Source organism: Oreochromis niloticus, linkage group LG7 (genome assembly GCF_001858045.2).
Source record: "Oreochromis niloticus isolate F11D_XX linkage group LG7, O_niloticus_UMD_NMBU, whole genome shotgun sequence".
In the NCBI taxonomy this organism is placed as follows: domain Eukaryota; kingdom Metazoa; phylum Chordata; class Actinopteri; order Cichliformes; family Cichlidae; genus Oreochromis; species Oreochromis niloticus.
Genome location: NC_031972.2, coordinates 6335518 through 6361608, shown reverse-complemented (window position 1 = coordinate 6361608; position 26091 = coordinate 6335518). Strand labels below are relative to the sequence as shown.

The 26091-nt window shown below is 42.4% G+C and overlaps 2 protein-coding genes across 5 annotated transcripts; both read left to right on the top strand.

The window, feature by feature from the left end:
- Positions 1–101: 101 nt before the first annotated feature.
- Positions 102–8331, top strand: LOC100711448 (DEP domain-containing protein 7). Of its 4 annotated transcripts, none has more exons than XM_019360791.2 (12): positions 102–268; positions 605–790; positions 893–1034; positions 1136–1231; positions 1496–1677; positions 2148–2346; positions 2439–2590; positions 2718–2879; positions 3022–3164; positions 3307–3432; positions 4131–4230; positions 7890–8331. In XM_019360791.2, exons 1-12 carry the CDS (start codon positions 202–204, stop codon positions 8099–8101), a joined length of 1767 nt encoding a protein of 588 aa, XP_019216336.1. In that variant the 5' UTR covers positions 102–201; the 3' UTR covers positions 8102–8331. The 4 variants fall into 4 exon arrangements, with proteins under 4 accessions (XP_019216336.1, XP_005449424.3, XP_019216337.1 ...); XM_019360792.2 differs by having other exon boundaries at positions 105–268; positions 4131–4206; XM_019360793.2 differs by lacking the exon at positions 102–268 and adding an exon at positions 297–406.
- Positions 8332–15037: 6706 nt separating this feature from the next.
- On the top strand, positions 15038–24377 carry tcp11l1 (t-complex 11, testis-specific-like 1). Its single transcript, XM_019360794.2, has 10 exons — positions 15038–15347; positions 15712–15861; positions 17952–18084; positions 18162–18282; positions 18385–18605; positions 18880–19016; positions 20411–20577; positions 20682–20863; positions 22089–22261; positions 22367–24377. The coding sequence occupies exons 2-10, from the start codon at positions 15720–15722 to the stop codon at positions 22588–22590; spliced, it is 1500 nt and encodes a 499-aa protein (XP_019216339.1). The 5' UTR covers positions 15038–15347; positions 15712–15719; the 3' UTR covers positions 22591–24377.
- Positions 24378–26091: the final 1714 nt, after the last annotated feature.

The following is a 26091-nucleotide window of genomic DNA, read 5'->3' as shown; positions in this document are numbered from 1 at the left end:
AACACGAAGTTCACATAGTTGAAGACCTCCATAGCCAGAGGTCTCTGTGTGACTAAGCGACTAGCGCCCTCTAGCGGTTTTATTACAGAGCTGCACAGAAACGCCAGACAAGGCGCTTGTTTGGTTGGAGGCGCTTTCATTGATTGCTTCCTCCTGCTTTTATACCCGCCCATTCTCAGCTCTTTGTAGTCAGTCAGAAGCATGGCTTCAATAAAAGAAAGAGCCGCAGCGCTGAACCTTGCGGAGAAATTGTGCGTGCGTAATCAAGGTGAGTTTCAGTCAGGTGTTTGCACCTGGCAGAGGCCTGAACTGAGATCTGATTGTTTTTCTCTCATGTTAAGCAAGCGTTGCAAAGCTACACTTACAAACAGCTGTGCCAAAGGATTTAGCAGTGGTCATTTTTAAGGTTTCCGTTATTGTACTTAGTTTAACCTTCCTCCTCAACCCTTGATTTCTCTCCTTTCCCTCATTCTCTTAGAGATATATATTCCTATAAAGGTGTTTAAGAGGTCTCATCTGTCCTTTTGCATATCTGTAATCGTGCCCTGCACAACTTGCCTGTAAAATATGTTAAGTTTGTGTTCTGAATGTGCCTTTTTTTAAGCTCCTTGTGTGGCCTCCAAGCCAGTCCAGTCTTCCACCATGTGGAGCAGCCTTATCTCCCATCTGAAGTCTACTGTGACTGTGAAGCGCAGACGAGTCCTCCTGAAATCCCACAGTGACTGTTTCCTTGGCTCAGAGGGTGTGGATGTACTGGCAGAATACATTGCTAAAGCGAAGGGCTTTGAGGGTGTGTGTGTTGGTTTGTAGATGCTGTTTTATTCCCATAGCTTCACCTTCTAGATATCATTTTATTTATGATATTTGGCCCTTCTGTTTGATTAAACTTAAGGTTCCATCGTGTCTCGGGACAAAGTGGTGTGTGTGTGCCAGGCGCTGTTGGAGTGCGGCGTGTTTGAGGCAGTGGGAACCAAAGTGCTGGGAAAAGACAGGAAACGGGATGTGTTTCAGGACAGCAAGAGCGCTTTTTACAGGTTGGATACATGAAAAAAAAAAACTCTTTAAATAACTTTTTATTGTGTTAAATATTTCTATCTATGATGGCATTCCCTAAACATTTCATATAAATGTGCAGGTTTGTAGGCACATCTACTCCTTCAATAGATGAGTTGGAAAAAGGTGTGCTTGTGAATGGGATCCAAAAGTTCTTCACCTGTGCTCCTTCAGACAGGTATCACCTCTAAAATATTTATTTATCTGTATTACAGGCACACTGCATATAAAACATTAACCAAAAGTGGGAGCAAGTCAAAATTTATCTCATATATGAATATTTTATGACAAAGTATAAATATTACTCTATACTCTCACTGTCCATATTATTAGGTACACCTTGCTTTTACCTTTGGGACTGCATTGATTCTTTTGTAGCGTAGATCCATCAAGGTCTGAATTTACTGTGTCCTAAAATCAGTGGGGTTTTTTTGCATTTCAGGCAGGACGAGCAGACATGTCCCCCTGCATCGCTTGTTGATATGTTCACCCCAGTCCTCTTCACTCATACTTCCAGCCAGCTAGATGCTTCCGCCACTAGCAGCCAATCACTGGAGCTGCCAATGAACAGTCTGAGTCTGAGTCCGTGCAGGGTACAGACAGACACGGGTTTACCGCAATCATGTGAGCACAAATCTTTCTTTTTTTTTCCATATGTGTCACTAAAGCAATACTGAACAACTAAACTAAAGCAAATGTTTCTGCAATACATAATGCTGTGGTATACAAAGGACAAGCAGGAAATCTGTATTAAATAGCTGTGATCATCAGGCAAACTGAATTCAAAAAGACATGTAGCAGATGGTACTGGATCAGCCACAATCCAGCATCCCTGAGGGTAATCGGAGTACATTGATTCACATGGTTTGATTAACTTGCACATCTGTTAATTTGACATTAATGCTGAATGATCTATTCAGGTTTTGAGCAATATATGTATATATCAGACAATGTTGATGCCAAATAACATTACACATGTAGTTTAACAGCATGGCTCCTATCATAGGCTGCATTTTGGGGGGACAAAAGGCAGCAATACACCTGCACAGGCTGCAACTCAATTAGAGCTTGGTTCCTCTGGCTCGTTCCTGCAGTGGTGGATGAGGTGTGGCAGGAGCAGACCCTGCTCAGGCTGTTAAACCTGGTGGAGATCCCTGTGCTGGAAGGCGTGCTTCAGTGCAGGCAGAGTCCATCCTCTCCATCTCCAGCCAACCTGGCACACAGTAACCCAGACTTGATCTACAGCAACAACCACCTGGACCGACAGATCCTCAAGGCCTTCCGAGACTCTCAGTAAGTTTGGATTTTTAAAAATCTTCATTATTTTATTTATAAATTTTCTGTTGTGTTGATCTCACTTGCACTGTTTCCTCCTCATTCTTCAGGGAAGATGAGTGGCTCTGTGCAGCTTTGGACTGTTTGGACTTCCTGCCTGACCAGCCGGTAGTGGAGCTGAGCAGGGAGCTGCCTCATTGTTTCCCTCAAGATGATGAGAGCTGTGACCCAGAACCAGCTGGTCTCAGCGTCCAAGAAAGAGGCAAGTGGTATGATGAGTATCAGAATCAGGTAAAGCATGTAAACGCCACTGGTGAGCTATGGTGAGAGACATGTAGAGCTTATGTTGCCAATGATGGCATGTTTAACAATAGCTTCAAAATACTCAGGTGACAACAGTGCAGAGCACCCACATCTCTCCCCAAGTGGCTTGGCCCAGTGTAAGCTGCTGCTATATGGGACTCTGGTCAAACACTACAGCAACACAAACAGGCCTCCACTTCTGCCGCAGCACATGACTGACATCTACACGGCCATCACCGAGCTGCTCGGTAAGAACACTGGTTCAGACGTGACGGTGAGATTTTTACCGCGTCTCCAACCGCGCTTTTTTTCTCCTCCAAAGTTACTGAAATTTTAATAACCTCACCACTTGCATGCACAACTGTCTCTTTCATTCTCTCACCTTTTCAGTAAATGCTAAATTAGATAAGGCTCTTGAGGCTTTGCAGCTGTGTCTGAAGCTGCTGCCGCACAGCAGCAGAGATGAGCTCCGTAGGCTGCTTATCTTCATGTCTCTGGCAGCTGACCCACATGGGATTAAAGTGGACAAGGAGGTGAGAGCAAGTGGTGGTTTTATTTGTTTTATTCTCTATGGGGAAGGCCACACTTCTGTTTTGTGTTTTGTTTTTTTGTTTGTTTGTTTTTTTTGTTTGTTTGTTTTTGTCTGAGATCAAAGATGTGCTGTGTCATCTGTAGATTGAGAACAGGCTGGCAGTGAAGAGGTCTTTCTCCAGGGCGATCCTACACAGCAAGGCTCTCTCCAAAGAGAAAGAAGATCTTATGTTGGTCTTTATGCTAAGCAATGTTAAAGAAATCTTCAAGGTAATAGAATGCTTTTGGTCTGTGTTGTGAGAAAGTGGTAATGATGTTTTTTCCTGATTTCTTGCCCCAGTGCTGCAAGAAAGCAGGGGGGGGAAATGATTGATTAAAGATTTGTGCAAGAAATGTTTGTACATAAGAACAAAACCCATTGTGGTCCAGTCACTCAAACCACCGCTAAGGATGACCTACTGTAGTTGGCCATCCTTAATGTAATCAGTTACTTTATCTAGAATATTCTCTTTGGTAACCGTTGCTAAATAAATCTGTGGCTTGTCCAACAACTTAATGTGTTTGCATGGGGCCCTTTTGAGTTGTAGGAGAAGAGATGGCAATTATTATAAAAAAGCCGTACACAAGTGGCCACACAGCAGACACCGATGTAAATGGGAATGTGTCTCGAAGGTTCGTTTTGGGTGCTGCTGGCAGCATCTGCACACATGGATGTGTAAAGCAGTAGATATTACAAAGGAAGACGATGTGGGACAATATGAATGGGTTAAATGCAAACGTAAAGCTACACAGTTCTTGTTCTTCCAACAGTGTGTTTTTTTTTTTTTTTTTTGGGGGGGGGGGGGGGTTGTTACATGAGCAGCATCTCAGTTCATGGATTATGTGCAGCTTTGTTATATATATATATATATATATATATATATATATAAAAAAAATTATTATTTTTTTTTTTTTTTTCTCTGCTCCAGATACCAGGGGCTCTGCACAAAGTAGTGAGTGACAAGCTGGCTTGCCTCGTACAGGAGAAACAGCCGGATGTGACGGGTAAATGGCTTTTGATTACTTTTGGTAAATGACACAAAACATCAGTTTCCATTTAAGACGGGGGAAACTCAAGAGAACAGATCACTACAGTCACTACAGAAAAGAATATAGCCCATATGGTTTTCACTGCCCTATGCATAGCCAAGAAAACAGTCCTCATGAACTGGAAAAATAAAAATAATCGTAATTCTAACCAATATAGAAATTATCTAATAGATTACATTAGTCTTGATACAGCCTCTGCCACCACATCAGATCAATTGCTCTGGGCTCCTTTGATCAGCTCCATCACCTAGTGGGGGGGGGGTCATAGTTTGGTCCCACCTTCGCTGTTGTGATTGCTGTGGGGGTAGGGACAGGCTTGGGGCATTGGGGGGTTCCCCAGGAGCATCTTCCTTGGAGGGCTCAACCCAGGGTTGCGGTCATGGCCTGTTAAGGCCTCTGTTGGCTCTTAGGTGATGGTTTCCTCGTGGCTGCGTGCAGCGGGGCTAGGGGAGGGTCTGTGCTGACGGACGTGGGTTACTGACCTGGTAGCCTGGCTGCCCCTGGGTGGGTCCGGGGTGGGCGGGGGGTTCTGGGGGTGCTCCGTCTCCGGGCTGGGGCCCTGGCTGAACGTTGGGGGCTTGGGTCCTGGTTGGTGTGTCACCAGGGTTGTGGGCGGGTCGGTGTATGGGGGCTCAGCCCTGGCGCAGGGTGCCGCCAGTGCATCGAGCCACCTGCGGGGCTCTTCAACTGGTGGGGGAGGCTGTTACATCTTACAACTCACTCTGCAGGAGGGGGAAATATAGGAGAGGTGGAGGAAGAACTCAGCCTGGGTGTCTATTGTCTTGTGTAGTCTGGAAGATGAGTGGATGACTGGGTGAGTGCAGTTTTCTCTGTGGTGGGGTCGGGTGAGCTGTCCCGGGCTCTGTGGGGCCAGGCGGCGCTGCTAAACTGGGCCCCGGTCCGGATGGGCCTGGGCCCCTTTCCCTGGTGGGTTGCAGAGTATGGGGGTGCCTACTGGGGTCAGTGGGGGAGCTGGCCCCCAGGGAGGGGCAGGTGGAGATGGGGAGGGAGGGAAGGAAGGGAGGGGCCACTTGCCCCTCCCTTCCTTCCCTCCCTCCCCATCTCCACCTGCCTCCCTCTTCCCACTCCACCACAACCACCCACACATGCAGGGCCTTTGGGTAAAGGTGTGTCACCAGGGTGCAGGGGAGGCATCCCCCCCCCCCGTCCCCTTCTGGCTGCCTGTGCGTCAATTTCATCCCACAACTTAGACATTCACATTACTCACACTCTCATAACACATACATATAGGATCTTGGGGGTGGGCACGCTACATGGCATCCAGAAGACCATCAGGGTGTACAACCTCACCCCTGGCGCCTTTGCCCACCTCTCAATTTTAAATACACGTAGACATTGAGGGCTAGCAGGAGGGGCTATGCGCTTACCTGCTGCTCTCTGGCAGGTAGCTCCATGCCCTCCTGGGTTTTAAATGCACCTTAGAACACACATGCATCAACACTACATATGAGCGGGCGGAGGGAGGTTTGGAGTCTTCACACACCCCTGTTCTCTGTTGCCTGTTGGGGCGGCGGGGCTGGGAGGAGGAGTTGGCCGTCCGATTGGGGTCTGGAATGTGGGGCCTTCCTGCTGCTGCGGAGTCGGGGCGGTCTGCTTCTCTCCACCCCAGGGAAAAGGGTAACACCACCTGGGTCTGGGTGCAGTTTCCCCCTCCAGGGGCAAGGGTACCTAGACCTGGGGTATAGAGTATGCTTGGGGAGTGTGATTGTGTGTACAGTGTCTATTTATGTCTGTGTCCACGTTGGGTGAGTGTTGAGTAATTGCATATGAGAGCATGAGGGTGGGAATAGATGTTTGTATCTGTGTGTGCCTGTATGTCTGTGTCCATATGTCAGGTCGGGTATCAGACGCCACGTCTCTGGGGACATCTCAGGTCCTCCATTGTATGGAGGCCTGTCTCCCCCCACCACTTCCCCTGCCAGTGGCAGACGCCCTCAGACATCGGTGCATTGGTGGTTCTTTGTGTCCGGGAATGGGCGTCCAGGTACGCACCGGCTCACTCCTGGTGGCTGCTTGTCGGAGCCTGGGGCTCGCTCTGGCCCCTTCAGGGGTGGGGTGCCCTCGGCCTCTCGGCCTGGGGCTCGGTCACTCTGGCACAGCTGGCTGCCGGCGGAGCTCATGGGCACGTCACTGCAACCCCCCCTGGCTTCTGCTCCGCGGCTGCTGAGTGACCCCTTATCTGGGGCTCCCCTCAGCTCTTTCCGGGATAGTGGCGCGGCTGCCCCTCCGTTGGTCTTCCTTGGTCTCTTGTGTTTTGTGGGCCTCTGAATGTCTGGAGCCTTGATCTCCTCCATACCTGCTTCATGCCCTGGAGGACGGGGCTATGGCTCCCCACACCCTCTAGCAGATCATTACATGAAGGAACCTGTTAAATACAAGCGCGCTCATGCTCACACACACACACACACACACACACACACACACACTACACCCTTTTTGGCTCCTACCTCAAAGCACACTGTGCGCTGTCGATCTTGTGTGCTGCACAATAATATTCAATATTTAGTATTTATTCTGTTTTGTTGGTTTTTGGTTTTTGCCCTTTATCACAGTTCCTCTTCACCGCTGTTTTTCTTTCCCTTTCTTTCTCCCCTTTCTTTTCCCCAGTCAAGTGTGTCCCGTATTTAGCGAGTGAAAATAAAATAAAATAAACAATAAAAGGTGAATCAAATAGACCAATACGGCAAGCCTGGGATGGTCCATTTGGTAACGTAAATCCGTTGGGCATCTTTCTTCGCCTTTAGACAATAATTCTGATGGCAAAAGAACCAAACGGGACAGGCAACAACAAAAACAAAACAAAAACAAAAAAAACACAGATCCCACAATTCCATCTCACTGCAAAACACAAAAGGAATGGTATCTGTAATTTAAATTAAATACTTTTATCTTTTAACATTAACATGAAGTCTTTCTTTAACTGGAACAGGTCACAGCCATCTTTCAATGCTCTAAATTCTTAAAATTCTCAATCAAATAACTCAAATTGGAAAAAAAAAATTCAGGTGATAATGGTATTGATGTTATTCATTCTCTCACTATGACTGTGTATTACTACACATGTCTACAAAACATGAAAAATTTATGAGCCTTTCCAAAAATCTTTAATTACTGACAGGGTGAAACAGTTTCTTCATCATGCAGTATTTTTCTTGGCGTGGCATCCTGAATATCTGCAACAGCAGATTTCCCTCATCTCCACAGAGTGATTTAGTATCTTTCAGCTCTCTGCTAAGAAAAATGAGCACTGATGGATCTGTCATAGACTAACTGGCCAGAACAGCTAAGAGGTCATGCAGCTAAAGAGCAGATGCTCCCTGGTGGAGACCATAATCAGCAGAAAAACAAACTGAATAATATCCAGACATTTCTCTTCAAATCAATTTTAATTTAATTTTCCTCTCTATTTTTGTTCTCCTCGTCCGTTGTGATGCATAAATTGGTCTACATCATGTGTAGGTTATTGATGTTTCACTGCCCCCCAGTGGTGGCAGAATCTCCAGATCACTTTATTCCCAGCTGAGACTGGAGGTCTGTAGTTATGTTAAATTGGCAATTATGCAATGTTCATTCCCTTTAACAGTTTTTTTTTTCTTCTTCTTCTTCTTCTTCTTCAGGTTCTACATTCTGTCAGCAGGTCGACAGGAACACTTTACAAAACTCTACAAAAAACACCACCAACCAAGCGCTGTGGGTCCTCTTAAACAACATCCACCTGGATACCAAGATCTCAGCCAAGGAGAAAAAGCGTCTTCTTAGACAGTTTCACCTTTCCCACCCAGAAATATTTAACCAGTACTTTGGTGACTCTGCCTTCAGTGTGCTGTAGATCTGTGCAGATTTGTGTATGCTGTTTTCTTTAGTTGGGGTGTTGTTGTTTTTTTTGTTTTGCCTTTTACTCGCTTGTCATACACAAGTGAATCATCTCCATAGACACATTTTTGACTGACAGTAAGTTTGTGTCTGTATATCAAATGTATAAATATTGAAGAATACTAAAGCATGTACGTGTATTTACTATTGAATAAAATTTCAATAAATTGTTTACAAAATCTCAAATGCATCTCTGTAAAATGTGAAACATTCAGCTCTTTGCAAGTATAGTCTGCCAATGAACTGGTTTCTGAAAGAGAGCCTGAGGTGGCCATGTTGGGAACTTCTACACTCAGGGAAAGCATCATATTTGTTAGACTTTAAGCTGTTTAAATAATTCAAGAGTTTTTTTGTTTTTCTTTTAGTTGTTAGTCTAGCTGTAGGTTGAAAACACTCTTTAATCTTTAAGAGTATAGAGCTTAAAAAATCAAAACCACTCATTCATAATCGTACCTCCTCAGTTCTCTGACTGAAAACCTGAGGGGGTGGATTCAAACTTCCATGAAAATAACCTGCTCAAAGACACAATTCACTTTCTGCAAATCTGTCCCGCATAATGTAACACATCTGATATCACTCAGCATGTATGTTTTTGTTCTTTTCCAAAAGGCATTCCACCTCATTGTACAGCAAATTGGATATTATATTAGATATAATGGATGGTAATGTGGGAAACATTTTTAAAAAATCAGCATTTTATCAAATACTCAGACCAGTCCTTTTGGCTCTAACCATTGACTGTAGAAAACATGGACGACGCCACAGCTCCCCAAAAATGAAGCCAAAACGTCTCTATCGCCCCCTGGTGTCTGGCTGCAGTATAGGTCATAAACCCCGCCTCCTCCATGTTAGCGGATGGGACTGGGGTCGGACTAAAATAAATTTATTCTCCTCAGATAATTTTTTTCCAAAGATTCTTTCTTTTGTTATCAATAGTTCTCATCATGCTGATTGATGTCCAAGGGGTCTCCTTTCCCATAAGTTTGATTCTAATTCCTACCGCGGTGATGTTAAATTGGGGTGAAACGTCATCATAGCAGCTTTGACTGGCAGCTGCAGTCACGGAGAAACTTGCGTATCTGTGTTCGGGAATAGCAGATAGAGCGTAGGCTCTGAGAGGAGGGCCAGCGTTTACGCTACAAAAACACGACCGAGTGTTTTAACCTGACAGTCTGAGGTGTTCTTCAGTAAACTGGACTACCCGACAGAAGGACCCGAGGCCCCGCTGCACTTTTTCGGTAAGTTAATCGTGTTTGTAAGCTAATCCGTAACTACCGTCCTTAGCTATGTCCTGAGACCTAGCTAGCTAAGATGAGCACTCGGCTGTCAGGGTTCGTTTAGCTAATCTGTGCAGGTGAATGAACTTACTAAAGAAATCAAGAGAAACGCCCCGGGCTAATCAGTCACTAATTATTGTTACTGTACTTTTATTACAAGTATTATACTGTAAAAGCAACAGGCTGCACTCTGCTTCAGCTCCTGTGCAGAGCTGAATATCAAATATGTGCAAACAACAGCATGTTTTCAGTCTCGTGCCACATCTGTAAAGACAGTAACATCTTTTTCAAAAGCTTGTACTTCAGTAACTCCTCATTAATCAGGAACTATGGATTAAAGTACTGTAGTGTAATACTGAAAAAATGTAAGAGAAGAACTTCAGATCCTGAGTGTGTGAGGACAGAAGAATCAGCTTTATTTCAGTTTTGAGGGATAAAATTTATATCTGAGTTTGATGGTTCTGTTGTCTTTGTGATTACAGGAGCTGCCCTCAGATTCAGACCTCAGCACCACCCAGTGACAGCAGACAGATCATCCAACATGTTCATATGTTAACTGCAAAATGAACTGATGAAAACAGTACAAAGGTTAAAGTACCACACGTGCTGTAGTGAAAGCTGCAGCTTTATTGATAAAGTTAAAGACAAAAAAAACAAAAGGATTAATCACTCATGTAACTGTGTCACTATATATCAGCATTAACAGGACCTCAGTTTGGTGTTTCACAAAGCTGCACAGCTTCCGTTTTAAACACTTGATGTACTCAGCTGCATGAAGAGCATATGAGATTTTCTCTAACACAATTAAATAAAACCTGATGAAGGTCAAAGGTCGTCACTTGTATGTTGAACTACAAACTTGTCATCTGGAATTCTTTCACAGTTTTTTGCAGATTGTGTGTTATTTACTATAAGTGATTCAGAGTTATTCATACCAGAGTAACCAGAGAGGATCATATATTTTTAAATATATAACTTTCTACAGGACTGAATATAATATCTTTATGTAGAAGTCTGGAGCCTCTGGGGAGTATCTGAGTATTTATAACATTACACAAACCAAAGGTCTCATCACAGTGTTCATGAAATGCTGGGTGTATCCATCTCCTGGATCAGGCCTACGGAGGAGTGCTGAAGATTTCCCTGTGAGGGAGTTGCTGGTGAAGATCATGAGTCCTGCTTGATCAATGCGATGAGCTTCAGTCTTCCTGGTGTTTCTTAAATGAAGTCTCTCTCAGTCGGTCAACAGAACATCTGGCACAGGACAGCTGTGATGAAAGAAAAGGAAGAAGTTTCTCCAAACCTCTGGACCCAGGAAACCCAGCTTGGTCCTGGTGGTCTCCCTCACTAGTTTCTCTCCAGGGTGAATGTAGCTGTTGATATAATATGGACTCTATTATAAAATGAAAAGGACAAATTAGACTACACTACTGAAACGTTCTGCTGCTGTTTTTAAAGTCTCCATGTTACCAGGATGTAGAGGGCTCTGAAGATTTAAACAGTTTTAGATCCATTACACTCACAGTCTTATGTTAAAATCTCAAAGGACAGCATGATATTTTTGATATTAACAGTAACTCTGGGCTTCTGTAGCGTGTGCAGATGATCTCATCGCTGTCTAAAAATGGATAAAAACAAACATAAGAAGTGCTGAATCCTTCAATAACACAGACTATTAGAGTAACAGGTGTGTAGCATCGCTAACTAGCTAGCAACAAGCCTCTAACACAGTGCGTATGCCAGCGGCTAATCTAGCTAACGAATTAACAACAAAGTGATTTTAGAACTATAAGATGTTAAGCTGTGCGTCTTTTTTATAACAGTGACATGGTTGTATTTACCTTAATTAAAGGAGTCGTCAGTCGCGGTAAACCAGCAAAAAAACTCGAGCAGCCGGGCTACGTAAAAAGTGTAGGGGGGCGTGTTTGCGGTCACGTCCAGCGGGTGTGTGGGCGGGAGCGTTACACAGTCGCTCCACCTCAAGTCACTACTGCGCAGACTCTGGCTCCAAATTTGCAAGATGGCAGCTTCCACAAGCGGGATATTTTGGGCGTTTTTCAATATGCGTACTTGTGCGTACTTGCGTTCTCGTGTACTCGTGATACGTCATCAGTCGGAGACCAAGTACTGTTCCAATTCGAAGTACGCATCAAGCCGAGAACGCGAAAAAGTCCCGGATGTGTTCTCGATCCGCCCGTTTTATCGAGCATGCATCGGTGTGGACTTGGGACAGCTATATATCCCAGAATGCATTTCGTCCAAAACTCAACAGCGGACTCCCGGCACATCGTCCCCCCCCCCCCGCTCGCGGACTTCTCACTACTCAGGTTAAAGAAACCCCAGCAGCTGTCTATAGTATTGAGTGTCCACTAAAATAGAAATAAAAGCGTTCTAACATCTCACCTGCTTGTTTTTATTAAGGTATGTACACGTATGTACATGTACCCTATTTTTATTATTAGAGGTTTCACTACTGAGGTTAAAAATGATATATAAGTCACTTAGATCACTTCTAAATGTTAATGTTTGGTTTATTTCAGTGTTTTATTTGTTCCTGAGTAAACCGGTTTGGCTGTGATTACAGTTAAGCTTCATAACATGTTACTCACAGTCAGTGTTGGGTAAGTTACTTTAAATTAGTAACTTAGTTACATTACTAGTTACTTCTCTAAAAAAGTAACTCAGTTACTTCAAGTTACTCGTTACTTTCAAAGTAACTAGTTACTAGGGAAAGTAACTTTGGTTTTACTCAGAATTCTCTTGTTAATGTGTTGCTTCCGTAACTGGATACCCAGCAAGATTGCCAGTCTTCTAGCTTGCTTACTTGCCACAAGTGCACTGTGCCACCTACCAACAGAAAGGAAAAAATAATGTGCACATTTCCACGAGAGAAATCCCACGCCTGGACCGTCGTTGACCGCCGCCATGATTCTAGCCTGCTTTTTACATCCAACACAAAAACTGCAGTCGTGGTGCTTTTGATTGTACTCAGAACTTGGAAATTCTGCCTTCTGAATAGGAAGATGTAGGTAACACCAGACTGCAGATGAGCTGCATACAGAGCTGGACTGGGACAAAACAATCGTCCCGGGCATTTTGACTAGAGACCGGCCCACCATTATAGGAAAAATCATAAAGCCTTTGAATGAAAATAAACACTGTTGTGACAGTGATGTACACTGTTCTGATGGTATATATGTATCAATCTATCAATTGTTTGTTGTAAGACTCAGATAATTATTTTTTTTAAAGCGAGACATTTTAAATGAGAATAATAAAGAAAAGTATTTCCTTGTCCCCCCCCTTTCCCTGTTAATGCCCTACCTGGCACCCTGGCAACACTTTGCTAGACCCGCCCCTGCACAGTTACCAGCTGTCAGCTACGTAGAAAAGGATGCTGGTGTTATTTGTCTCTCAGAAACAGTTCATAACTTCCCTTCAACTCATTCATGTCACCTAAAAGGTAAACCTGTTTCTCCATCACCTGTTCAGCTCTGATGATTCAGTAAGGACATCTCCTGGTTTCATCTGCATGTTTCCCTCTCACCAGATAACCAAACCGATATCATGACCAGCAGCTTTACAGCTGTGGCTCCAGCAAACATCAGCTGATACTAGAAATTAATATTAAATAAATTCTAACAACAGCTGATCAAGCTTAAACGTGCTGCTGTTGTTTAACGCGACCTCCGCTGGTTTCCTCTTTCTGGCGCAAAGTGGGCGATAAATAAACAACAGAGAAAAGCCGATCAGCTGATCATTGATCAGTTTCGTGATTGAAGTAGAAACGGGAGAGGAGAGAATGAGAGAAGAAGAGGCAGCTGTGCAGCTTCAGCTTTGTGTCTTTTTCATTGTAGCTGAAGTCCGGGACAAACTGTGTTCCTTTTCACCTCAGTACGAAACGCGTAATATTTTCACTGAAAACGAGACGATTCTGTTTTTTAGGGGACGGTTGGCAACTCTAATAATTAACCGTATGAACAAAATAAAGTTCAGCATCAGTAACATAGCACCCACCCAGCTGTATAGAAACTCCGTCATGCTAGCACGCAGTACGAAAATGTCAGCATACCGAAAATAAACTCCACCTAAACTTGGTTTATATCTGACTCAGATAGACTGCAGGTCATAACTTCTTACCTGAAGTTCAGTTCACCTGACACGCGGACCAGCGGCCGCTTCGGGTCTCTCCTCTTGCCTCCCTTTTCCTTCATCCACCTGCTGGCCTCCACCACTTGTTAATGTTATTGAATCTGTGGAAGCTCCGCGATATCCACCACACGAAGTAACGAGTAACGAGCCTATCTAAATCCCAGTAACGAGTAACGCGTTCCTGGTTTTGGCATAATAACTAGTTACCGTGCTCGTTACCACAATAATAACGTAGTTACTGTAACGCGTTACTTAATAACGCGTTAGTCCCAACACTGCTCACAGTTAAATTAAGAGGGGACGGCAGTAAAAACTCCGGACCTGTGACATCATCACGTACGCAGGTGTTCCAATTGTACATATCGCGAGTCCGTGCTCGCGTTCTCGGCGGGTAGTACTCCCGTGCGTTCTCTGCGAGTACGTACTCACCGAGAACGCGAGTACGTACTCGCGTACTTGGGCATTGATAAACGGCCTTTGGCTTCATTTTTGCACAGTGGGAGGAGGCGGAGTCGCGTCGTCCATGTTTTCTACAGTCAATGGCTCTAATAACCATGACACATTTAAAGTCACTTAAATCACCATCCTTCCTCATTCTGATGCTCAGTTTGAACTTTAGCAGCATCTCCTCACCGTGTCTGCATACTTAAAAGCATTAAGTTGCTGCCATGGTGCTGGCTAGTTAGATATATCAGCTGAACAGGTGTTTCAAACAATGAGGCGAGAAGTGTATCTTTTGCAGATGTGGCAAAAGTACATACATTCTTTACTTGGATAGAAGTACAGATACTTGTGTTAAAAAATACTCCAGTGAAAGTTGAAATACTGATTCAACTTCTTTACTCAAGTGAAAAACTATAAGCCCTGAAATGTACTCGAAGTAAAAAAGTAAAACATAGGTCTTATATAGCATTATAAATTATGCATAAATTATGTGTTTGGCTCTTTCATCCCTTTGTGTGAGACCCCCCATTTAGGCTCAAACCAGTTTGACGTTTGAACCTAAAGTAGCAAGCCTGTTCTGAAAATTTAAGTAGAAAGTACAGATATTTGTTTAAAAATGTAGGGAGTAAAAGTAAAAAGATGGTTGATAAAACTACTAAAGTAAAGTACAGATACCTGAAAATTCCCCTTAAGTACAGTAAAAAAAAAAAAAAAAAAAAAAAAATTGTACTTTATCACTTCCTTTCTCTGATATTTTGTAATATTCTTGTGTATTTCTACCATCCATATATAGGAAGGCGGGTCATCTGCCAGTTGTCTACCGAAGAAGAAATCCAATAAAATTTACTTTTGTTCTTTTGAAATGAAATCTATTTGGAAATGTCTAAGAAGGAAACTCTTCTTCTTCTTCACATCTGAGCAGACAGACAATTACAATCAAATAATAAATGTAACGTTTCTGTCGCTGTGTCCGTGTGTGTGCGTGCGGGAGGGGGGGCTCGGCTGTTACGTCACGTTAGCCCCACCCAATCCAGGAAGCTTTTTGATTAGCGGCAACCCGTCAGAGGAGGTCTGCGACGTAAATAAAAAAGCTGGAGTTTCCGAGGATAAACCAAAGCCTTTCTTCTCCTGAGCGCGGTGCCTGGCGGTGGTGAAGTTGTGAATAAACGTGTGTCTGGGTTATGAAGGAGTAGCGGTGTCATAAAGCTTTGTTGTTGTGTTGTTATTGTTGAACAGAAAGCGGCGTTCGCGCTGACTATAAAGCTAACGTTAGATAAGTTGAGCTCCACATCAGACGCGTCTCTTCCCCCCGGGGCTGCCGAGGACAAGGTTAGTACCGTTACCGAAGCCTGCGAGGACAGCCACAGTACCCATGAGGCTTTGTTCTGTTTACTTCACCTCTTCAGTCTTAGCATCGCACTGCCACACGGATTCCCCCCTCCCCTCTCTCATCCTCTACCAGTCCAGATGATGTCATCATTTGAGCACCACAGAAACAAATCTGCACATCTCTTTCTCTTTGTGCTATTAAGTGAGGTCCTTTAACATGACAGCCACTGCTTCCTGCTGTAGCCCTGCTTTACACCCTTCTACAAAGACCTGGTTGTATCATAGTGACTGGGCTCTTAAAAGCAGACTCTCAGATTTCAGATCCCTGCACATTCAAATCTCCATGTCACCTGTTTTCCTGCAGACTCCAGAATGCCAAAGGAGGCAGACCACATCGAGGATGGAGGAGACAAGGAGTCAAAGGAGGAGCAGAGGCAGGGGGCTTCTGGGGAGACTGTTAGGAAGAGGGTCCGGGCAAACACTCCCAGTCCTCACAGAGGCAACACTCCACAAGGTGAACGGGCTTATTTTAACTGTTCAGTACTGTCTGCAGGCTTGCTCATTAACTAATGAGATCATGATCGTTTAACAGAGACTTTGTAAAAACATCAGATTTGTTAAACTTCCTGGTTAATTTCTGTGAAACTTTGTTTTAATTCAACTGAATAAACTGGCTAAACACATGAATGTGATCTGGATTAAATGTGTCACAGCCTGTCATGTGACTGAAATGAAAACTGAACAATAGCACTGCCTTGAAAGTAGTGCTGTGTCATACTGCATATTTTGGTATCCATCTGATACCAAGTAAATGCTAATACCAATGCAGATACTTTTAAACCTGTAAAGGCAGCTTATTTAGGGACGAGCAGTGTGTCTTGATTTATGAGATGAATCATCATTAATTTGCTAATTTTGAACACATTTATTGACCACTAAATCACGGTGATTTACTGTGATTGTGATTATGTACTGCAATAATTAGTAATTACAACAAAAAACCCCGTTCAGCTTTTCATGTATTTTGAAACCTGGAACCTTTTCATTAAAAAATTATATATACATACATTTATCGACCCTGTCGCTCTAGTATTGCTCTGATACCAATACCAGCGTTGGTGTCGATACTATCGATATTTGGATCGATCCGCCCACCTCTACCTAAAAGTTAATTTTCAAAAAAGATTTACTGGTTCCTGCTGCTCACTGTCATTTCAGGCCTTTACTTCCCCTGCTGGCCTGTGTTTCTGAGGGTAGGTCATCCATAAACATGTTGGCTGTGAGACCTTCTACATACGTGTGAGAATATGTCCTGAAAGAGGCAGCACAGATGGTTTAGCAGTCTGGCTGGAGTTGGGATCTGACCCCTTCTTGCATGCTGCGAGAACAGCTCAGTTCTTCTGTTCAAACATGTGATCTTGGCCCTGTTTTTGATCACAGGAGTCAGACCATGAATGCTTCAGTTCACAGGCACATACCTTCAAGCGTTGGCAGATAAAATCTTCTTGTCTGTGGTGCTTGCTTGTTTTGACCAACTTGACTCTTGCAGCCACTGCCAGTGAGTCAATATGTAGAATTGTGAGAACTGTGTACAGCGACGCTTCATGTCAGTGAGGCTGTGTGATGGGTTTATTATTCACTGATTGACTGATTTTTATCTAGAGGTAGCTGAATGTAGGTTGCAAAAACAAGTAGAATGATAAATGTATACAACTAATTACAATTAGCAGTTATCTGTTACACTGTCCATGCAGTATATACATCATCCACCTCTGAAGATTCAGCTATACCGCCTCAGTAATGACAACTAATTGGTTATGAACTGATTGGTAGGTTTCCTAAACCTGGACACACCAAATTTGACAGACTACTTTGCCTCGTTGTTGTGCGTTCTGTATTAAAATGCCATGCTTTCTAAGATGCTTGGCAGGTAATAATATTTGGTTTGTGTGCTGAACACGGTGTTCATGAAAAACCTTCCAAAGGGGTCTGGAAAGTCCAAACATCAATTCTAGCTCCAGCTGTGGAGGATGCTAACCCTGAAAAAAAGGAAGAAAAACCAAAACAAAACACTCCTCCAAAGCCATATATCCACCTGAGTACTACTAAATATGTGACACAATGTTGTCCACTGAAAAACAGTTTGGACTTGTATAAGACGAAAAAAAGATTAACATTGGGAGTTCTGATGTAGAAAATGTTCTCATGTGTTTATTCCCAGATTTAGATTTGTGCAGGTGATGACTTCGCGAGAGTGGAACATTGTGACTTTTTGTTTTTGCTAATGGCCGTGAGCCACAACGACAGAGGCTTTGCTTAAAGGCAGGTGTGCTGCTGAACAGAGAGCTTTGTTTAGACTCTCACTGATGAATTGAGGAGATCAACGCTTATTGCACTTAGTGTTGCCTGCTTGTAAAACATTCACACTAAATCCATTTAGAAGTGAGAGATAATGCGCTCAGTAAATGAGTTTATATCTAGTTTGCTGGCATCGGAAGAGCTCTGTGTTCTCCAGATGAAGGAAACTTTATCTTTCGAAAGAATGACATGTAATTGTGTACAAATATATATATATATATATATATATATATTTTCTCTTTCTAGCCAGCCCACCCAGGTTTGTCTCTGTGGAGGAGCTGATGGAGACGGCTAAAGGAGTGACCAACATGGCTTTGGCTCATGAAATAATGGTGAACCAGGCTTTTCAAATCAAACCCGCGGAGCTTCCTGAAGGAAGGTGAGGACTGGATCTTTTCCTCAGTGTGAGTTCTTTCTTGCTGCAGATATAAGAGCATGTGTGTTGTCCTGGTACAGTTTGGAGCGCAGGGTGAAGGAGATCATGCACAAAGCATTCTGGGATTGTTTGGAAGCCCAGCTGAAGGAGGATCCACCATCATATGAACACGCCATCAAACTTCTGGCTGAGATCAAAGAGGTGAGATGCTGAAGCCTTCATTCATTTGTATTCCTCAGTCATCCCTCTCTAGATTTAACCATTTTGTCTACCTCTTCTAACCTTTTTTCTCCCCTCTTTTAGAGTCTTCTGTCTTTCTTGCTACCAGGCCACGGTCGTCTGCGCTCTCAGATTGAGGAGGTTTTGGACTTGCCCCTGATCCAGCAGCAAGCTGAGAATGGAGCTCTTGACATCGGTCGTCTGTCCCAGTTCATTGTGTGGATGATGGGCTCACTTTGCGCCCCCAGCAGAGACGAGGACATCCAGAAGCTGAAGCAGATCACCGAAATTGTACCTCTGCTCAAGTAAGCCATGGAAGACAGATCATAATTAGCTCTGCATGTTCCAGGCTGTAGTTTATTTTTAGATTGTGTAATTTCATTCCCATCAGACCATGCAGCTCTCAGCTTATAGTAGAGCGACTGTTCTTTGCTTTATAACTCAAGACACTATTAACTACTTCTTATTACGGATCCAGACTTACCAAGACTGAATTAAAAGTTTGGCTTGTCATGAAATGTGTATATTTCATCATCAGTGCTTAGAGTTTGCCCATTTTTTCCATCTGTCATGTTTTAGGGCCATATTTTCACTGCTGGACCTGATGAAGGTGGACATGGCTAACTTTGCCCTGAGCAGCATCAGACCACATCTGATGCAACAGTCTGTTGAATACGAGAGGAACAAGTTCCAGGGGTTTTTGGAGAAACAACCAAGTAAATGATATAGCTTTCATATTGACTGTTATGAGCATTATTAGCATTAAACATTACATATGATTATTTAAATAGCACAAAACCCACAGTGTCTAATTCTACTGTATTCAGACTAATCACCTGCAATATGAACTACTGAACCCCAAAACAGTTGTCTCATTAGCTGGTACGTTTGTATTATTGTTGTCAACTATAATGTACTTTTTTTTTCTTGGACACCTCCATAGAGGTTAACATTGTGCAATGTCCTTTGCACCATCTTGAGTACTGTGATACCCACTGATTACCTCTGTAGCAAGACTGAAACAGTTGCCCATTTGTCATTCAGAACATGACTGTAGGAGCTGCATGCTCTCCGAGGCCACTGCAGCTCTGATAAGAGGTACTACAGACTGTATAAAACATGGATGTAGCTCCCAGATGTGAAAAGTGAAGCAAAGTCAGACTTTCCACTGAGGTTGTATTCTTTTTATTGGCCAGCAATGGGTGACTCAAAAAGACTGGTTATGTGGATTTCTGTTGGAATATGGCCCTCAGTTTTCTTGCTCTGTGACTCAGGACTGTATCAGCTCAACAACTAGGCTCCAGTCCTATTGAATACAACATGATCGTTATTTTATTAATTATGCTCCTCATCAGAATCAAGCAGTGAGGGTCTTGACATCTGGACGCCAAAACCTGAACAAACGCTTGAGGCTTTGCAATCTGACTTCACAAGCCAACATCTTGGCAGCTATATGCATGTTTTATATATGCAGTCTGTGGTGTCCATTGTTTTGTAGTTGGTCATTGCTGCTCGTGAGATATCCAGACATCTGAAAGGATACAAAATCATATTTTTCTGTAACCAAACATGTTCAAGTTTGAGCGTTTGCTTTATTTAACAATTTAGCAATATTGTATTTATTTTTAATTTTTTATAAAAAGGAAAATACTCTTATATAATCTTTCAACCTATGAATACTGCAGGTATTAATAAGTTACACAAGTTTTGAATGCTTTTAAAATGTACGTGATGTACAGGGGTGTAGTCACTCCTGTGTGAATGCCACTTCTTTGCTTTACTTTTTGAAAATCAGGTGAATTTCAACAACACGTAACAGCTTTGATTTACTGCAGTGTTTACACATAGACTAAATAATTCATATTATACCATTGTACATCTCTGCGTTCCCCTATCTACTCATGCTAGTATGTCTTTTAAAAATGTGACATAAACATTTCTGTTTTAGCCTTTCTGTCTAGTTTAATCTGAACCATGTACATTTAAAAATACAGAAAACTGAAAGTATCTTGTTTATAGACTCCCGGATTATATTCTATGATGATGTAATACTGCTGACTAGTACTGCTATTATTATACTGAATAATAACAATGATTGTTTCTCCTTCAGATGCCTTAGACTTCACTGAGAAATGGCTTGAGGATACAGTAAAAAGCCTGCAAGACTCAGCAGCAACAGCATCTGCATCTGATTCTTCACTCCACCCCCTCAGTGTTCATAATCATGCCTATCTTCGCCTGCTCAGGTGGGACCACGACTCAGACCCCTTCCCGGAGGTAAACACTATCAATCCTGGTTCATTGTATCTCAGTGTTTGTTTAGATTTCACTTCTTGTGTTGTACTCTTCATCCGAAAATTCTCCTGTATGTCTATCAACAGACAGTGTTGATGGATCAGGTTCGATTCCAGGAGATGCAGCAGGAGGCTGAACAGCTGGTTCTTCTCTCCTCTGTGCTGCTCATTGTCTACACTACAACTGGGGAGGCCATCTCAGGCCTGCCAGGACTGATGGAGACCCTCAAAAACACTGTTAACGTCTTGCTTGCAGACATGCATACACCGTAAGCACAAAGATTTTTTTTTATATTTAAAGCTACAGTGGCCAGATTTGCCTTCATTTGTTTCAGTTCACTTCCTCAAGCACTAATTATTCTCTATGTGAATAAACAAAGGTGGATAAATATGACTGAGCCAGAGTGGATTTAATTTGACTTGCATTAATGCGTAAATTGAACGACTTAGGATTAGTTTGAATTTCAAGGTAACTTTCTCTGGAAAGGCCCCATGCTGACATATTCTGTAAATGCAACGTGCCTGATCTGAATTCAGCAAAAATAAAAAGAGACGCTGTAAATTCCATCAGTTTCACAGATGTGGTGATGTGACTAGTTTAGCCTCATTTAGATAAGAGTAGTGTTGCTTCCACGAGCTGTATATAAAAGATGGACCACTAATTTCTGGACAACTTTTTGAATACACTGAGTTTGGACTTTGCTGTCACTATGTTAAGGGATTTTTGGGGGGGGGGTTTATAAACATGACAGATGGGGGGGATAGGGATCTAACTTAGTACACAAGTACAGTATGCAGGCCTGTGCTTGAGTGTTAAAGGAGGTATTTGTAATCAGAATTTAGTTAGTTTTATTTAAATTCTCACCTTTAGGTGGCAGTCTTTACTGAAAAAGTGTACCTGGCCCTGCAGTAAGAAATGAAAAAATGCAGTATTTTGGGTGAGATTGAGGTCGTGCTTTAGTGTAAAAAGTTTCTCTGTTTAAACTTTCTGGTCAACTGGAACCTTTCTGTGGAGTTTGTGTGTTTTCCAACAGTTTTAAAAGATGTGCTTTGTGTTAACTATTTATTCTAAATTGGCTTAATTTATGAACATGAGCGCAAGAGGCCAAAGCAGTTACAATTTTCTGAGAACCCCCTGGACAGTGTTTGATAGATGGCTATGAAGCACTGATCACATACAGCTTTTTTTTGTATAGTTAATTGTATAAGTAAAATAAGTTTATTATATATTAAAGGTTGTAGCTTTTCCAAAATCCAAGAAGTTTTTGCACAAGACAGATGGGAAAAAAAGCACTTTTGTCCTACAATACTACGGACTGTGCACTGTTAGCCATCATGATGCAGTAAGGTTTTGCACACTAGGGTAGCGACTCAGTTACATGACTGAAAACTATGGATAGAAGATGCATGAAGCTTGGCTTTTGTTGTGAAGCTTATTAACTTAACAACTTGCATTGTTATAAAACTAAAGCTTTTTTTTTGGTCTGTCCTAAGTTCATTTAGTGCACAGGAGGTCTTGGCGACCATTGGGGAGAAACTGTGTGTTGAGCTGAGTCAGTGTCTAAGCCAGCATGGCTACTCTCCATTCTCAGCTGACCGAAAGAGCGCTCTGAAGGGGCAAATCTCTGCCGCCATCCAACCAGACAACACAGTCCGCATGCTGATGGGTAAGAGCACTTACTTATGATGACTTCCTTAGAGGCAACACCAGCGGTGCACAGTTCAGTGAAGGTGTTTGTCAGCGACAGTAAAACTCTCTTCTCTCCTCTCAGAATCTCGGGTTCACAACTACCTTCTGGCTTCCCTGGAGTCCAGCCAACATAAGACCCCTCCTCCTCTCCCAGGAGGTCTGGCTCCAGTCAGCAAGGAGCTAAAAGAGCTTGCTGTTCGCTTCAGTCGCCTTGTCAACTACAACAAGCTGGTCTTCTCCCCATTCTACCAAAAGACCCTGCAGAAAATACTGGCGCCAGGGGAGAGTCCCGGCACAGACACATAAACTCTGCAGGGTGGGAGAAGAGAGATGTGGAGAGCTGTCTGTGGTTTTTTGCAGTTTCCCCTCACTAGTAACGGTTAAGATGTAAAGAAAACAGTCAAGGGAGGTGCCCAGAGAAGTATGCACCTTAAACCAAATCGATTAGAAAACAGACTCACATCTCAGTTACATTAATCCACAATGTTGTTTGCTTGGAAAAATGTCAAACCTCATATTTGTGACCTATTAGCAGCTGTCTTGGATGAGCCTGTATTCAGTATTATAGCACGGCAGGGTATCATTCGGAATAGTTTCATACCCAGAACTAATATTTTGGGGTATTCTGCATCTTTACTATACGTGGTAGAGTCCTTGTGACTTAGTTTGCGCAATATTTAATTAAAGAAAGAATTCAGGAAGATAAAGTGTCAACGTATGTATCATAAAAGTGTCTCAAAGTAGGAAGTTATAAGATCTGAAAGAAGTTAGCTGCTGTCATTACCAGCAAATTAAACTGCTGACTTTACAATTGAACCCCCAGGTCTCCTGTTCTTACACAATCCTTTTTCCTAATTTAGGAAATTCCCCCCAACATCCAACAAGCTCCAGTGCTGCCCCCGCCTGTCAGGAGCTGCCAGGAGATGTTATGGTATTTCACAGATGTGTTTGCTTTATTACATTTCTCAAAAAAGAGCCGCAATCTCTGCTTATAAAAGGTCATGCAGGTATATTTGAAAGGGAATCTGTTTACCCAGGATAAACAAGTCACCGAGTATTTTTAAAACAAATTTGTGGCTAAAAAAAGTGTTTTAGTGAATCTGCCTAAACGCTCCTTCCTGTCCACTCCTGACAGGTGAGGCGGAGCTCTTCTAAAACACTGGCAGAGAGCTTCTTGATGAGTTGACAAAGCTGACCCCTTCAGTGAGATATGTGACGGGTAAAAGCCTTAAAGTATTTAGAAAGCATCAGCACGTTACGGTTTTTAAACTTGCTGCTCGTGGCACCGTTTAACTGGCACTCTAAGCAGTTGTGTAGCTCACACAAGTAAAAGAATGAGCAAGACAGCAAATGCCTGCATGCTGTCTTTTACACTGGAACTGAAGGAGAATACAGAGGGTACAAAAACTGTACACCTTAATCTTTTTGTAGCATTTAGTTCATGCATCTGTAAGTACTAGTGGATATGTTTTTTTTAAACAGACAGGGGACTCCTTGCAGTAGCTTCAGAAATATGTACAACAAAGCCTGCTAAGCAAATTCTTCGCTATAAAGTAAATTAGTTCCTTTAATGATAAACCAGAACCAGCCCCAAATCCAAAGGTTGGACTTAAAAAACCAACAAACAAAAAGATGATGTGAATCTCTTCTATACCTGCTCACAGAAAAAGAAAAGGATCCGTTTATCTGTTGGAAATAACGGTGTGTAGACTTTTTGTACCCGCAGTAAGTGAGATAGCTTCCGGCATATTAGATAAAATGAAAATAATCTGCATTATATGTTGTACTGTAATTTTTACTAAGGGACTTGTGTTATGGACCAACTCGAACTATTTTAATTTAACTGATGTTTATGTATTGATTTTTTGATTGTTTTTAAGAAGGTGGAACATTTCATTTTAACAAGCACTTCTCGTTGGGGTTTGGCTTTTCTCGTGCATATTTTACAACTTACCACACAGCTGGTTGTAACACTGTTTCTCTCCTCCAGGCAGAATGACGTCAGCCATTCCCCAAATGAATAACACACTGACTGATCACACTGACTACACTTTGAATGTTCGTTGAACATGACAATAAAGCGTTACGTCCCACACAGCAGTCTGTGTGTTTATTTTTGAATCCATCTTCACATCAAAGAGCTTGATTGCTTTCATCAAAAACACTGTGAGGGAAATAAAACGTTTAAAGATTTTATAATAGAGCTCTCATTATTAACTCCAGTAAGATTTAGTGCATTCTTCTCTGTATTGCTAGGCTGTTTACATGCAATACACTTATAAAGCGGTAGGTGGCGCCAGATCTCCAATTTAAAAAACAGCACAAGGCGTTGCGTTTGTGCAATAAAAAAAAGCGTGCAATCAAATACTTGCATATAAGCAATTTATAACCAGTGGGAGACTTGTACTTATTCTTCAAAACAGCGTGTGTTTGAATTAAGTTTTATTGGCAATTTTCAGTAAATGACCACTATTTTAATGTTTTTGAAAATGTCTACAAAGAAACCAAGAAATAAGTGCAACAGCATGACGGGAGCATGCACTTTGAATGCTTTAGAGCTGACTAAGTTCGCATTGTTGTAACGCTAACATGCATTGTCTTGTCCTGAACTGCACCGGGGTGTGTTTTGGCTAATCCAATAGCTAACTTGTTTCACTTATATTATGACTGTCTGGCTGCCATTTTGTCCGTAATCTTAATTACCACTAAATCTACAGAGAGTAAGCTCTGAACGTTATTGGACAATTATAATTTTTAAAAAATTTCAGCTTTAATTTAAGGGGTTTAACAAAAGTGCAGGCCTGGCAAAACACACCAAGGGAGGTGTTGCAGCGTTTGGATGATGCCCATGAGCTCCAGTATTCAAGCAGTCATAGACTGCAAAGGATTTTCAGCCATGTATTAAAAACAATCTTCATATCTAAAATTATACACTATGATTTTAGATTTTACAGTTTCTTTTAAACCTTTCAAGAGGATGGACTAACGAAAAAAAAAGGCTGACATTCCCAAAGAGTTCATGCAATATTTGAATTAAATTCAAATATTCTAAAAGTTAGTCAAAAACATTTGTTTTCATATTGTTTACGCCAAATCCACCCTACTATCTGAACGTCACATCATAAATTGAAACTGTACAATTTTGTTGAGTTTATGCAAATTGTAGCCTCGGTTTCCTGCTCCTATCTGATAGATGTGGCACCCAGTGTGGACTTCTGCTGTTGTGGCACATCTGCCTCAAGGCTGGACTGTTGTGCATTCAGAGACGCTGTTCTGCATGGCTTGGTTATTTGAGTTCCTGTTGCCATCCTATCAGCTTGAAGCACTCTGGTCATTCTCCTCTGACCTCTGACATCAACACGGTATTTTTGCCCACAGAACTCCTGCTTAGTGGATATTTTCCCTTTTTTGGACCGTTCTCCAAAAACCCTAGAGATGGCTGTGTGGGAAAATCTCAGTAGATCAGCAGTTTTTGAAATACTGAGAACAGCCCCTCTGGCACCCACATCCATGCCACACTCTTAATAAGTCACTTAATAAATCACCTTTCTTCGCCATTCTGATGCTCAGTTTGAACAGCAGGTTGCTGCAATGCAATGCTATTTGGCTTATATATTTGCAGTTGAACAGGTGTAGCTAATATGACTGTTACACTCACTAGACTCCATGACCACATTGCACAAAGAAGCTAAAGTCCAATAACATATTAATATCACATATTAGCAGCTACATTCTGCAAAGTATTATGAACTAATGTGCAAAATGACACTTGCAATTATTGCTTTCAATTATTCTGCATCAATATAA

Bases quoted from the DNA above. Each gene is read 5' to 3' on its own strand.
- LOC100711448 (XM_019360791.2), top strand. From the start codon at position 202: ATGGCTTCAATAAAAGAAAGAGCCGCAGCGCTGAACCTTGCGGAGAAA. The intron at 269-604 runs GTGAGTTTCAGT...CCTTTTTTTAAG, and splicing joins ATTGTGCGTGCGTAATCAAG to CTCCTTGTGTGGCCTCCAAG. The intron at 1,678-2,147 runs GTGAGCACAAAT...TCGTTCCTGCAG, and splicing joins CACGGGTTTACCGCAATCAT to TGGTGGATGAGGTGTGGCAG.
- tcp11l1 (XM_019360794.2), top strand. From the start codon at position 15,720: ATGCCAAAGGAGGCAGACCACATCGAGGATGGAGGAGACAAGGAGTCA. The intron at 20,578-20,681 runs GTAAACACTATC...GTCTATCAACAG, and splicing joins ACTCAGACCCCTTCCCGGAG to ACAGTGTTGATGGATCAGGT. The intron at 20,864-22,088 runs GTAAGCACAAAG...GTCTGTCCTAAG, and splicing joins CTTGCAGACATGCATACACC to TTCATTTAGTGCACAGGAGG.